Raw genomic sequence first — 13,102 nt, 5'->3', positions numbered from 1 at the left:
ACTATGTAAACTAAGGTATTATAAAACATTTGAACCTGTAAATAAATTTAATAGTTATGGCAAAATTTCACTCTCTAATGATATTTCTAGGGAACATTCTCCCTAGAAATTCAAACCTCTTTTTCAATACGTGCTTCAGTAATGGGACTTGGATAGGAATTATTGGTCTGGGGTCTCATGGGAGTGGAGCAGAGCAAGAGAAGCCTCCTGTGGCTCCTGGCTGTGCTTCTTTTGATGTAGCCCCACATATGATTGGGGCTTTTTGGGCTTTGAGCATGTGTTGCCAGCTTGTGTCCAGGTTTTTCATTGACCTGTACCTCCAAGTCCTCCACGTGGCTGCTCTCAGTCCACTCATTCCCCAGTCTGTTCTGATGCTTGGGCTTGCCCTGACCCAGCACTTTGTGCATGGCCTCGTTGAGCTTCATGAGGTTCACATGGCTCCGCTTCTCAGCTGGCCCAGGTCCCTTTGGATGGCACCCCTTACCTCGAGTACCACCTGCAGCACTCAGCTTGGTGCCCTCTGCAGCCTTGCCAAGGGTGCGCTCAATCCCACCACCGATGTTAATGAGGATATTAAACAGTTGATGTCCACGTGCACTGATGCAGTCACTCCAGCGTAGCAGGCCACTAGATGAGCCACGCACAATTGGTGAAGCCACGCTGGCTGTCTCGAGTCACCTACCTGTCTTCATTTTGCCTTACCATCGCTTCCAGGAGGATCTGTTCCATGATCTTCCCAGGCACAGAGGTGAGGCTCACCTGTCTGTGGTTCCCTGGGTCTGTCCTTCTGCCCTTTTTAAGAATGGGAGTGATATTTCCCCTTTTCATGTCACTGGGGAACTTTGCCAGACTGCCAGGACTTTTTCAGTTTGTACTGGAAATTAACTGAGAGTGTCTGTGTGATGTGACTTCCAGTCTGCTGTCCCCACCAGCATGCATTATGAAGGAAAGGGGATTCTGCTCTCTGAAATGGGTCACAAATCCAGATGGAACAAGGCTTTGGCACCCTTGCCACAGTTTTCAGAACCACTCCACAGCTGTATGTTTGGACTGAGTGGTTTTATACCTCTCAGATTTTTTTCCCTAAATTACAAATACCAGTTGCCATTATTCAGTTGTTTCTGACAGGTAGCTCACTAAATTGGTGACAAATTACATGCTGGCTCTTCATTCGGTGTTTCATCCCTGCAGGTTAAACACCATTTATTAACTCACATTATTAACTCACACTTCTGTGCAACTCCTCTGTTCTGTTGATGCATCAAAGGCTGGGTTGTCACAGACAAACACAGTAAGAATTTGTGTATTTAGTTTTAGAACAGACCGGCTGCGTTGCTTTTATTTTGCCCTCAACCACAGTGTGATTCTTTCTAGCAAATTCTAGCCCTGGCGTGCCACTGGCATGCCATCTAGCACTACGGCTCGACCACAGAAGTTCAGTCACCTACAATAATCCCTTCAGAAAATGCAGCCAACAAACTAATCTTTTTCAAGCTACATGTTATTTAATCCAAGCAAGAATGCACAGCAAGAAAAGATGCACGTGAAAACGAAACCTGTCAGTTTGTCTTCCCTTAGGGTTTCTTGTGCTGTGTTAGGAGCCCGAGCAGTCTTAAGTCTCTTGGGGAAAATTGGCTCAGTGTTGGGCTGAGTGACAGCATCAAGGTAAACAGCCAGAAGATGCAAACAATTAGTTGTTGCCCCCTGTGTACATCTACTGACAAAACTGTAACATAGTCCATGAAGCTGGGACAATATTCAGTGTTTATAATAATTTAATTTCAATATATTCAGTAAACAATTCACAAAAAAAAAAGGTTTAACAACATCAAGGTTACAAAGTCAAGCACACAAAAATAGAGGAAATGTACATCTGTTCTGTGCACTTTCATACCTTCTGTTACTTGCTGCTTGGCTTTTCTTAAGCCTTTGCTTCTCTGTTGCATTGTTCCATCCTTCATTTCTTATATTCCCTGAAAGCCACTGCACTTTAATCTACATGTAACAAATATATAATATAATATTTTATGTTTAACTCATGGACAGTCTTTATTATTTCTATATCTAATCTCTTGAATTTTAGGCGTGCCAAAGTATCCAAAAAAGGTTAAAAATACTGGAATGAAAAAAAGACCATGAACAGCCCCAAACAAAATAACGAGAAACATAATCTTGAAAAACGTTCTAAAGATGTAGGTTTTTGCTGCAGCCAGGACAACCACTCCTAATACAGTAGAAATTGCACCTTGTAGTACTGGGTAACCTAGCTGGTGCAGAGCTCCTATCGCTTTTTTGTTTGCCGATGACTCTTTACTCGTAACAAAGGCATAGGAAATATGAGCAGAAAAATCTACCGAAAATCCTATACAAATGACCAGGTTGATCATGGATATGGAATCCAGGTTGACATCCCAAAATGTCATGAAACCAGTGACACCGACTATAACAGAAGCTATAGCAAAGGTCACCCACACGCTACACAGCGGGTTGGGAATGAGGAAAAGAGAGACAAGGAGCATTGCCCCAGCAGCAATGAGAACATTCTGAATGGTGTTCTGCACTATGACCAGGTATTGGTCGTAGTATATGAATGCTGGGTGGTACACCTTTAGGGGAATTCTGCATTCCTTGGCTTTGGCTCTTAACTGATTTAAAAGATTTTTCTCATCGACAGCTGATGTAACATTCACTGTCTGGACGAAGAAACGTGAGGCTGTTATTTCATTGTGAGTCTTGTTAATGTCCAACTCAAAACCGGGATAGTGGAACAGAATACTTAAATTATTCATGAAAACATCCTTATTGCTAATATTTATGGGAAGACCTTTAGCAAGTGCTGTGTATTCTCTCAGCCATGACTCTGTGAGGTTCTTATCTACATACGAAATGTTCTCTATATTCTGTAGGCATGTCTCAATCTTTTCACGAACAGGCTCTTCCCAGTAACTTACATTCCCACTAATAATAATCATGACCCTAGGTCCATATTCTGAGAAGTATGTTTCATCATCGTCATAGTACGGAATAACGTAAGAGTCATCACTAGCCAGATTTCGAAGATCTATGCCCTCCCTTATTTGAGTACACCCATAAATACTGCCACCCAGATATGCTCCATACAGCAACACCACAAGTAGCTTGGTCCATTTAACTGTCAAGAAAGGCCCATAATACTTTTTAAAGAATAGGCTCATTGGATGTTCACTGACTGTCTCATTGGTCTGAAGCTGAGATGAGTCGCTAGAACAGCTGCCTATACAACATGCGTTATAGAAGCAGGACGTCCTTCCTTGCTGCACTGGCATACAGGTTAACCAGTGTCGGTTTCCTTGCTCCCTCTTATCATTCAGAACAATAATTGCCCCAAAGAAGGTCATGGTATATATATAGCAGAAGACAAAAGCAGTGCCGGTGTAGAGGCAGAATGATTGCACGGAAGGAAAAGTAGTCCAGGTGCCAATGAAGAAGGCCAAGACATCTGTGACAGTGGTGACTGTCACAGACAGGGCTGCTTCACTGTAGGTGTCGGCCAGACGAGATTTAGTGTCCGTCTTACTTGCACTTTGTTCCCAGGAAGCGATCATGATGAACATGTCATCGACACCAACACCTGCAAGAAAAAGAGTTAACCCTGCATTGCACAAGGCAGCTTCCTCTGACACCCAGCAAAAGCACAACATGAACAGCCTTTAAGGCTACATGAAATCAAAATAATAAAAGAAAGTGGGCTACTAGCATTGCTTTAGCGCTGATGCAAGTTAAAGGTATAGGAAAACACATCCTTTGTATGCAGATGGCTCTGTTACTTTTCAAAAACTCATAGTGACTGCATGGACTGTTGATCCCTCACCCTGCTGTGCTGAAGGACTGAGCACTCTTAGCGTTTTGTGTCTGTTGTCCATGTGCCCACCGATGTAAAGTACTATATACATCGCTTTAAATACGATTGAAATACATTGCTTATTCTGATGCTTCACTGCCCTTATCAATAGAAGCATCTCCTACTGCCCCTGGAATCTCTTCGTCACCACTGCAACAAATTAGACCAATATTTTCTTGCCCTATCTTCAGCAGACAGTTAGGAGATGGAAAATATACCAAGCACTTCAAGAGGTATGAAGAGTACACAGCAAGTTTGTTAAACTGGCAAAATATTTAATTGCTTTTGGAATTCCAGCAAGTCAATGAACAAAGCACTCCACTTGAGAGGAAAAAAAAAAAAAAAGCCCGAAGAGACTGCATGAATAGAACACATGGAGAGTAACTGGTTAAGTGGTAGAAACAGATCTAAGTGGAGGGAAGAAGGATAGGAAATGGTGGGGTAGACAATAAGCAGAGAGGAGCATAATGAGCCAAGGATGGCAAGAACACATTAGCAAGAAAGACAAACGGACAAGTGCCAGTTCATGAACAAAGGCAGCTTAGAGGCAGGTGGCTGAAAGTACTTTGATCTTCCCTGAACCTCTCCTAGAAACTGCATTCTGCAAAGTATGGTACAGCTGAATGTAACAGCTGGTGTATTTAGATAAACCAAACGTAGAGTTCCCTACTATGTCTGGCTTTAAAAAAAAAATCAGATCTCTCTGCTCTGAGCAAGATAGTGTCCAGGAAAGAGGTGTGCTGGGGCTGTATCGCCTCTTTGATATTATTCTCTTTGCACGCTTAAATCACCCTGTTAGAAAGCAGCATGATAACAGTCCGCAAATTAATAAAGGACTGTAAAAAAGAAATCAATTACCTTTGATATATATGAAAGGACAAGGAATGATCGACTTAATGCTATCAGGGACACCTCAAAAGTTATTGAGATAATTGTCAGAAACACCTTCCTGTTTAATTTTCAGTAAGTTCTCAAAAACATTTGGCAGGAGTGGTTTACTTAGATCCTACCTTGCAGCAGGGAGTGTGCCCTCACCAAGTTCCCTCTAAGCCCCAACTTCTTATTCTGATGAAATAGATTCCTTCAAAAAAGCAGCTTCTGGCATATAGTAATTAAATAGCAATCTCGGTGTTCAGCCCTCCCACCTGTGCCTATGTATACTTTTGACACTGTGACAGAAAGATTGAAACATAACCCAAATAGACCCTAAAAACAAGTGGCTGTGTAAAACCACAAACTAAAACAAAAAACAAAAAAACAACAACAACAACAACAACAAAAACACAAAACAAAACAAACAGAAATTTGAAATTTTGTTTTAGAAAAGTCTCATGATTTTTAACTAGGCTTGTGACTTTTAAACACTTGGGACTGGCTCCTAAATCTCTCAGCATCAGCTAGACACCCAGAACATGGTAAGCAGCAAGCCAGAAGCTAGTACTGAATGGTGTTGAGTGTTGAGCCACATAGTTTCTGGAAGCCAGGTTTGAAAGCAGTTCTTTTAAAGTAAGGGTCATTTGTCACTATTCCAAACTAAGGGTCATAACTCCAAAGGGAGCCAAATTCATCACGTTGCTTATAGAGTTCTGAAGAAGAGTGATGTAAGCCCTTTCTCAGGAATACAAAAGAGCTCTTGTTAAGTTTAGAGCCTTTGTATTTGGTGAGCAAAAAAAAATGCAAATACCAAATGCATCTGAGCAATGAAGGCAACAAAGAAACTACCTGTCTCCTAAAGAGCATTTGCATTAGACATCCAGTACAGCCTCCAGCCTCCATTAACTTGGGAGTTCCATGTGTTTTCCTCAGCACATGGTTAAGACCAAGAAAACATCACATTAATTTGTCATTAATTAACAGGTGACTAGGTAAGGATTTTAAAAGCTGTAATTTATCTGCAGTAATGTTACCCAGAGGTATTTGAAAGGTAGGATCTCTCAGACCGTGCTACAATGATATTCAGTAACTTCCTCGGTGCAACAGAATGAGGCATCGCTTCAATTTTCTATCCCGAGACTGTTCAGAGTCATTTGGTTGAACAGGAAATTTCACATCTCGTGAAAACAAAATGAACATCTTGGAAACTGCAGACAGCCCTGCTCAGTGCTTAAGCTATATGCAGACCCAACTGTATCCGACCAAAGACTACACTCTTACTATAGGATACAAAACCTTAAGGTAACTTGTTTCCCATACTCACCTCACACTACATGTACTAGCCTAAGTCACTGCTAGTTCAGCCAGGACATACGTTCCATGGTGCTCACTGCTGAGCTACCTACATGTAGAAAGTGATTAAAAGTAGCCAGGTAGGGAGCTCTTGCTGTACGGCAACAAGAGGTGCAGTGATTGAGGGGTGGCTGGTTTTGGAAAGACCTCTGTACCTGCGTAAATTGCTAGCACATTCAGCAGTCCCAGAGAACAGTAGTAGCAACAAACTGTTTTGGGGTAGGCTAAGTATTATCTGCAACTAATAATTTACATAAATGGTTATAATACACCTGTAGAAAACAGGAGGGTGTCATAGGAAGGAAGGCAGTGATGGAGCCCCATTGAGCTCAGCTGAAGCAGGAGCTCTGGACTCCAAGCACTAGTTGAATAAATGGTCAGTCAGCATGGCTAACTTAGCAGTGACCCTAGAATAATGCCAGAAGCACTAACCTTACCAGCCCACCCTTTACACTTGTCAAGCTGGAGCAGCAAAACTAGGGTAGGCGCTATTTTTTGTGAAAGCAGCCCTTCTGCCAGAGCACAACCTCTGCCTCACAGCGTGGGCATACTGAGCCCCCCTGAAGGTCAGGGGAAGCTGCATCTCCTCTCCTCACAGCACGACTGAACTGCGTACGATCTGATACTCATTTCATAAAAAAGAAATGCTGTTAAGTTGGTTTAACTCCAACTTTTTCCTTTGAATCTGAACCCAACACACTTTTTCTACTTACCTAGAATAAGAAACGGTGCATTTGCTACAGTGACCACAAATGGCACTCCACAGTACATCAACAATCCAAAGCTGCTTAATACAGCTAGCCCGGCAGAAACCACTCCGCAGCATGCAAGCCAGACATTATTTCTTATACAGTTCAGTCTGAAAATATTTTAAAGAATATCTTAGTTACACATCAAATATTTCACCAAGACAAGTGAGTATTCTACAGAGATACAGACGGTATCTTGTCCATGAAGAGAACTTGATGAAAGCTGCCGTTTGCTAGGAGAGCTCTCAAGCGTCAGTGTTAGACAAGATTAATTTATACAGCAGGTGCTAAATACGTTATTACTGCTGGCCAGTTATATAGAAATAGATCTGAGAGTAAATATGTGTACTGATCTGTGTATCAATAACAAGTGGACTGGTAAAATGAAAATACGTACACTCTACTAGGGAGGGTCTAGATTTAAGGTGATCAAAAACATCATTAACTTTTGGAAGCTCTGTCCTTTTATACAGATTCTTAGGGTTAGCATCAGCATAATATGAAAGCAACTCCTGGGCAGTAACAACCATGTAGAGAAGCCTTCTAGCAGACAGACTGGCAAGCAGCCATTTGCCAAGATGCCCCCAACAGCTTGCTTGAAGATTCCCCATGAAACATTTCCACTGGGAGACTTCACACCACACTGAAAGGGCAGAGTTGCCTTGTCCCAAATCAGGAATATTTTCCAGGCTGTAGACCATTTCTGAACTTTAAGAGAACCTCTCACTTCCATAGCAAGAAGAGTCTGATAAGTTACCATATCCTATTCTGGTTGTATTTTTGTGGGCTACACCATGATTTTTATATACCTAAAAAGCTGTTGAGGTTGGAATTGTGTATGGCTGAAACCTCCTACCATACTCTAGTATCAGCAGCATAGCACAGCTGCCTAACTCTTGTGAGGTTGTTTAACGCTGTACAGAGAAAATCCCAGGGGGTGTATGGGTGGATGAGTGTTGGTGGAACCACCCTGGTTCTGGCTGCACCCTCAAATGACAGGGCATGAGACAGCTGATACACAGAAATTGTATAGCCTAATTAGCACAAAGTGTAATGCAAGCACTAATCTATTAAGCCCACCCTCTGAGTAGAACTTTATTCCTCAAGCACAGCACACAAACACTGCCGTATGACTGTCAAACGTAGCCTGGCTCACCTCCTTCAGGAGCAAAGAAAGGGCAGACCAAGTTCTTTGTGAAAGCAGGTAAAGCTCAGGGCTCTCTGAGAAAGCACAACGCTTAAAGACCTACACAGACTTGCAGCAATCTGTGAAGTTAGTGCTGATTGATCTGTACCATAACTGAGAAGGTGGCAGAAAAAACATGCAAACAGATCTTAGCCCGATATACTTCTTCCTCCCTCCCTGTCTTCCTCCCATTTTTGAACTTATCTTTGCAAATATTTAGCATCTTGTGGGCAGGATGAGGGTTGAAACTATGAATGCAACCCAGAAAGTGGCAAAATAACCTTAGCAATATAACCATTTAGTCTTTCCCTGTCCAGTAGGATGACTTCTTGGCTTGATTTTTATGCATCCTTTCTGACAATGTCTCCCCTATGTATGCCAAGCTGGGCTGCTAAGTTTGACCCAGGAGAAGTGCTGGTGCAGAACTGAGCTGCTGCACAGGCTGCTAGAGCAGGCTCCTGGCTCCCTTACGCACAGGGGAAAGTAGAACCTGGCGTCTGTGCCGAATCATTTTCTTAATCCAAAGTGTTTACTTTGGCATAGTGCTTTTGTGTGGAAGTTACAGCACTTTCAACCTCCTAAGGAGCACAGGTTTGCTGCAGCTGGAACAGTTGCAACACACGGAAAACATACCATACACAGATATAACATTAATGAAAGTGATTCTTGTGAGATGGGGACTATGTAAATGATTGATGGCTTCAAAGAACACGCTAATGGATATTAGCATTCGGGGTGCGTGGGTCTGAACTAAATGCTAGCTCAAGTATATGTATGGGACTCCGCACGAACCCCATTTACAGAGATGGCTAATGCATGCAAATTGGAGAGAAACAGCAAACAAATCCTTTTTGCCTACTGTTAAATTTCACATGATCTTCAAGAATTACTTCGTTCAAGAACAGAATCATTCTCATTCCCTCAACAGAAGGAGGAGAAAGCAAACGAAAAGAGTGAAAGCCGCCGCCCGCAGATCACAGCTATCTTACCTGAGGCAGGAGACGATCGAAAAGGTTATCGTCAGGAAGTAAGTTACGGAAAAGAGCGGGATCACGCTCTTGGTGTTTCCTTCGAACTCCTGCTGCCTGGACAGCGAGGTGAAGTAAGTCACCTGCCGTGGAAACAAGACGAAGCAAGGTGAATTACCAGCGCTCTCCCTGCCGACACGACCCCAGCCGCCGGCCACCCCCAGCCCCACCGCCTCACCCTCACGGTCTTCAGATCCAAGCGGGCCAGCACCCCGGGGAATTCCCTCAGGAAGGTCTCCAGCCACTCGCGGCTCTTCTCGGCCTCGTCGCCGTCCTCCCGCAGGTAGTACAGCAGCTTCATGGCCCGGGCCGACTCCACGTAGCCGCTGCCGTTCGTCCTCACGCCGCCCAGCGTGGTGCCCAGGAAGAAGCTGCTGTCATTGATGGGGTAGCGCAGCGAGTCCAGCAGGTGGCTGTCCAGCAGCGGCACCAGGGGGTTTGGGGGGACGCAGAAGCCCACGAGGGAGGCGCAGTGCTGCTTGTAGTTGTCGGCGTCGCTCAGGTTTTGCACCGCCTCGTTCAGCTTCATCAGCTCCTTCCTCGCCTCGGGGCTCAGCACCGAGCCGTTCTGCTTCGCTACGGCGATCAGGGCGGCGTAGGAGCCCTCGGTGGCCAGGCGCTGGGCGAAGAAGCGCGAGTCGTTGGTGGGGAAGTGCAGCCGCACCAATTCTCGCTCCGCCTTGGCGGGGCCGCCCGTCGGGGTGAACTGCCCCTCGATGTCGTTCTCCTGCAGCCCGGGCAGGAAGATGAAGCCGGAGCCCAGCCCGCCCGACACCAGCAGCGGCAGCAAGGCGAAGGGCCAGGGGCAGGCGGCCACGGCGCGGCCCAGCCCTTCGAAGAGGCGCTTGAGGGGCCGCTCCAGGCAGTCGGTGTTGCTCCAGGAGCAGCGCTCCTCGTGGGGCCGCCGCTGCCCCATCCCGCCCCGGCTGCTCGCTCCTCACCGCCGGCACCGCGGCTCTGAGCGGCTCCCGGCCCGCGGCGCCCTCCCCGCCTGCCCCGGCCCTGCCTCCGCCCTCCTCGGCGCGGCGGGCGGGGCCCTGCCCGTCCGAGGCGCTGTGGGGAGGCCGCGGGTGCCCCGCCCGGGTCCCTCTGCGCCTGTGGTCACGGAGACCAGGAGCTCAATGAGGGGTGGAGGAGTGTGGAGAGCACGAGGGGAGGCGTTGGGCAGGCAACGAGCAGCCGTTGGGCTGGCATGTTGTCTGAGGGAAGTTCAGGCAGAGTGCGGAGCTGAGGCTACGGGTCACTGTGGGGTTGGTGTTTGGGATCTGGTGCCTCAAGCGCCCTGTACGCTGCTACACTGAACGCCCAGCCTGACCTTCAGGCTGCGTTGTGCTGCACAACCCCCTTGGCTGCAGGATAAGCCCGCTCTGCTCATGGCGACAGAGGAGCCTGCAGGCAGTCCCCAGTCGCTATCAGCGATCCTGCAACCTACACTTCATCCTTTAGACTTCCTCCTCTTGGCCATTTTTTCCCCCCAGTCTGCTGCCCTTGTTCCTTCAGCAGTAGTATTCTGCCCGGGAGCACAGCATATAACCTGCTGATGTGCTTCTTACTCCACTTCCTCGTGTGGTAAACAAGTTTACAAAACAGGAACGAGAACCGAATAAATAAAGGACTTGGAAACAAGGTTTAGTGAGTGCAGTGGGCAAGCCACAAAAATCTCAGTGTTATGGTACTTGGGAGCTTCTTGCAGTAACAATGATGGAAAGCATCTTCCCAAGCGCAAGAAATGCCCTGCAGCCTGCTATTCTTCACTCTCTTAAGTGATGCTGATTTGAGTGCCCCCTGGCCGAGGAGAAAATTAAGCACGGATGTGACACTGCTGCATAAGCGTACAGTCAATTAAACTTGTACGTCACAAACAGGCACTTCTTCTTACCCTTTTTTGAAGGAAGCAACTGTCTCCTCTTCTACCAGTACTTCCAAAGAAAAGTTACCTGATGTCATGCAGAAGCTTGATAAATTATTGGCAAAAGTATCCTCTCTGACATGGAGATTGACTCCAGAGATAAAAACAGCTGTATGTGCAAATAATCTTCAGATATGCCTATCCCCATACCAAGACACTAAGAAGACTGCCAGGATCATTTGTCAGTGGAGTTGTGTGTGGATGATTTACTGACATTGCAGCAGACGTCAAGAGGTTTCCAGTTACATGCTTAAACAGTAAAGGCAGCCATAAAAGCTTTTCAATTGCTTTAGGCTCATCAGAAATGAAAATAGAAACTTGATAGTAATTTTCCTGGTTACAGGAAAACAGTGTCAGTAATTTTAGTTTATTTGTTTTTTTTTTTTTGAATTTTGACCTCACAAATGAGAAATGAAAGTTTTTCTTTATTTTGCTTTGCTCTATGCTATGTTACTAACATTATTCAACTACTTTTTTTTTTTTTTTTTTCTTTTTCTCATCTGTCTGCTCTCATAAGGACTTGGGGAAGTTGAGTGCCATACTCATTTGAAAAGTAAATTTATAAGTTTACCTTTTAGGGAATCGCAGAATCCTTGAGGTTGGAAGAACCATTGGATATCTAGCACCCCACACTCCTGCTTATGTCCTGAATAGGTTGTTCAGGACATGGTCCAGTCCAGTTTTCAAAATTTCCAAAGACAGAGAGTGCACAACCCCTCTGTGCAACCTGTTGCTGTGCTTGAGCACCCACACTGTAAAAAGTTTTGGTTTGATTTTTACAATTATAGGAATAGTCTGGAAGAGTAATAGAACATCCTGTGGATACCAGTGGGGCCTGGACTGTGTGTCAGGAAGCTCAGGATCAAATTTCTCTTGTTTGCCTATTGACATAAAGTCCTGCTCTGCAGGGATTGATATTTGCACTTTCAAAATTTCTATCAGAGCAGAGATGGCTCGTTTCTTCCCCTCTCTTTGGAACTGCAGGACAGAAGGGTATTTCTTTATCCAGGCTGCTTGTGGAAGTGTTGTGCCAATTGTGTGAGTTGCACTGGGCCCTGGAATAAAAAAGTAACACCAGTAATTTATTTTATTTTATTTTATTTTATTTTATTTTATTTTATTTTATTTTATTTTATTTTATTTTATTTTATTTTATTTTATTTTATTTTATTTTATTTTATTTTATTTTATTTTATTTTTATTTTTATTTTTATTTTTATTTATCTCATTCCTTCTGCCATAAAGCAGAGCCAGGTCTGCCTATGCCACCTCTGAAGGAAATTTGACTAGTGTGTTGTTTACAGTGCCCACCATAGTACCCCACGAGGTCAGGGAAGTTGCCTACTGGTCTAGCCTAGCCTTTCCATCCATCTGGATGAGGCAGGAGTGCTCTGTTGGCTGCATCTGTCTCTGCATTCATGACTGGCTGCAAAAGCAGGTCCTTCCTTCCTGTGCTAGGCAGTGACAGTCCATGTCCCTAATCTTACATGATTGCAGATGGCATGGAAAATCCAGTGCTTCACACCCATATATCCAAAGCAAGCAGTCTGGCTGTCAAGCTGTGTGTGTCACGGGCAAAACCCACTCAGCACAGGGAGATTATGAACGTAATTTATTACTCATTACTAGCAGTCTAAAGCAGTGAGAAATGAAAAGCAAACTGAAAACACGTTCTTGCCATCCACCCGCTTCTACCTCCTTCCCCCAAGTGTCAAAGGGGAACAGGGCATGGGGGCTGCAGTCAGTCCTTAACACTTTGCCATATATCCATATATCCAAAGCAAGCAGTCTGGCTGTCAAGCTGTGTGTGTCTGCTAGGAGAAGTGTTCCCTCTGTGCCCTCACTAGCCAGTGTGCAAGAAAGAATTGCTGTTCATAGACCTTCAGAAAAGTGCACGCAAAGGAATGATAGGGAGGTGGCCTGGTGTGTAGGGCAGCCAGATGAGAGATGAATTCCTGGTTTCTACCACAGCAGCTTATCTGCTTAGATTATACAATTCTGAAGAAAACCTGGTGCAATATTCTGGCACCAGGACCTGGAAGTAACATGTTTATTGAGGTTGAAGAAACTGCTATTCAATTTTGGAGCAAGGGGTTGCTCTTTGGAGCAAGTGGTTGTTCTTCT

The 13,102-nt window shown here is 44.9% G+C and overlaps 1 protein-coding gene across 1 annotated transcript; it reads right to left on the bottom strand.

The window, feature by feature from the left end:
* Positions 1-1,732: 1,732 nt before the first annotated feature.
* PTCHD3 (patched domain containing 3) lies at positions 1,733-10,035 on the bottom strand. Its single transcript, XM_082752739.1, has 4 exons — positions 9,248-10,035; positions 9,031-9,152; positions 6,820-6,965; positions 1,733-3,610 (listed from the first exon to the last, which is right to left on the bottom strand). Exons 1-4 carry the CDS (start codon positions 9,983-9,985, stop codon positions 2,037-2,039), a joined length of 2,580 nt encoding a protein of 859 aa, XP_082608865.1. The 5' UTR covers positions 9,986-10,035; the 3' UTR covers positions 1,733-2,036.
* Between the last annotated feature and the right edge of the window lie 3,067 nt (positions 10,036-13,102).

This window comes from Aythya marila, assembly GCF_965140915.1.
Source record: "Aythya marila genome assembly, chromosome: 2".
In the NCBI taxonomy this organism is placed as follows: domain Eukaryota; kingdom Metazoa; phylum Chordata; class Aves; order Anseriformes; family Anatidae; genus Aythya; species Aythya marila.
This window is presented reverse-complemented; position numbering and strand designations above follow the sequence as displayed.

Bases quoted from the DNA above. Each gene is read 5' to 3' on its own strand.
- PTCHD3 (XM_082752739.1), bottom strand. From the start codon at position 9,985: ATGGGGCAGCGGCGGCCCCACGAGGAGCGCTGCTCCTGGAGCAACACC. The intron at 9,153-9,247 runs GTGAGGCGGTGG...TTTCCACGGCAG, and splicing joins TGGATCTGAAGACCGTGAGG to GTGACTTACTTCACCTCGCT. The intron at 3,611-6,819 runs GTAAGTAGAAAA...TTTTTCTTGCAG, and splicing joins TGCACCGTTTCTTATTCTAG to GTGTTGGTGTCGATGACATG.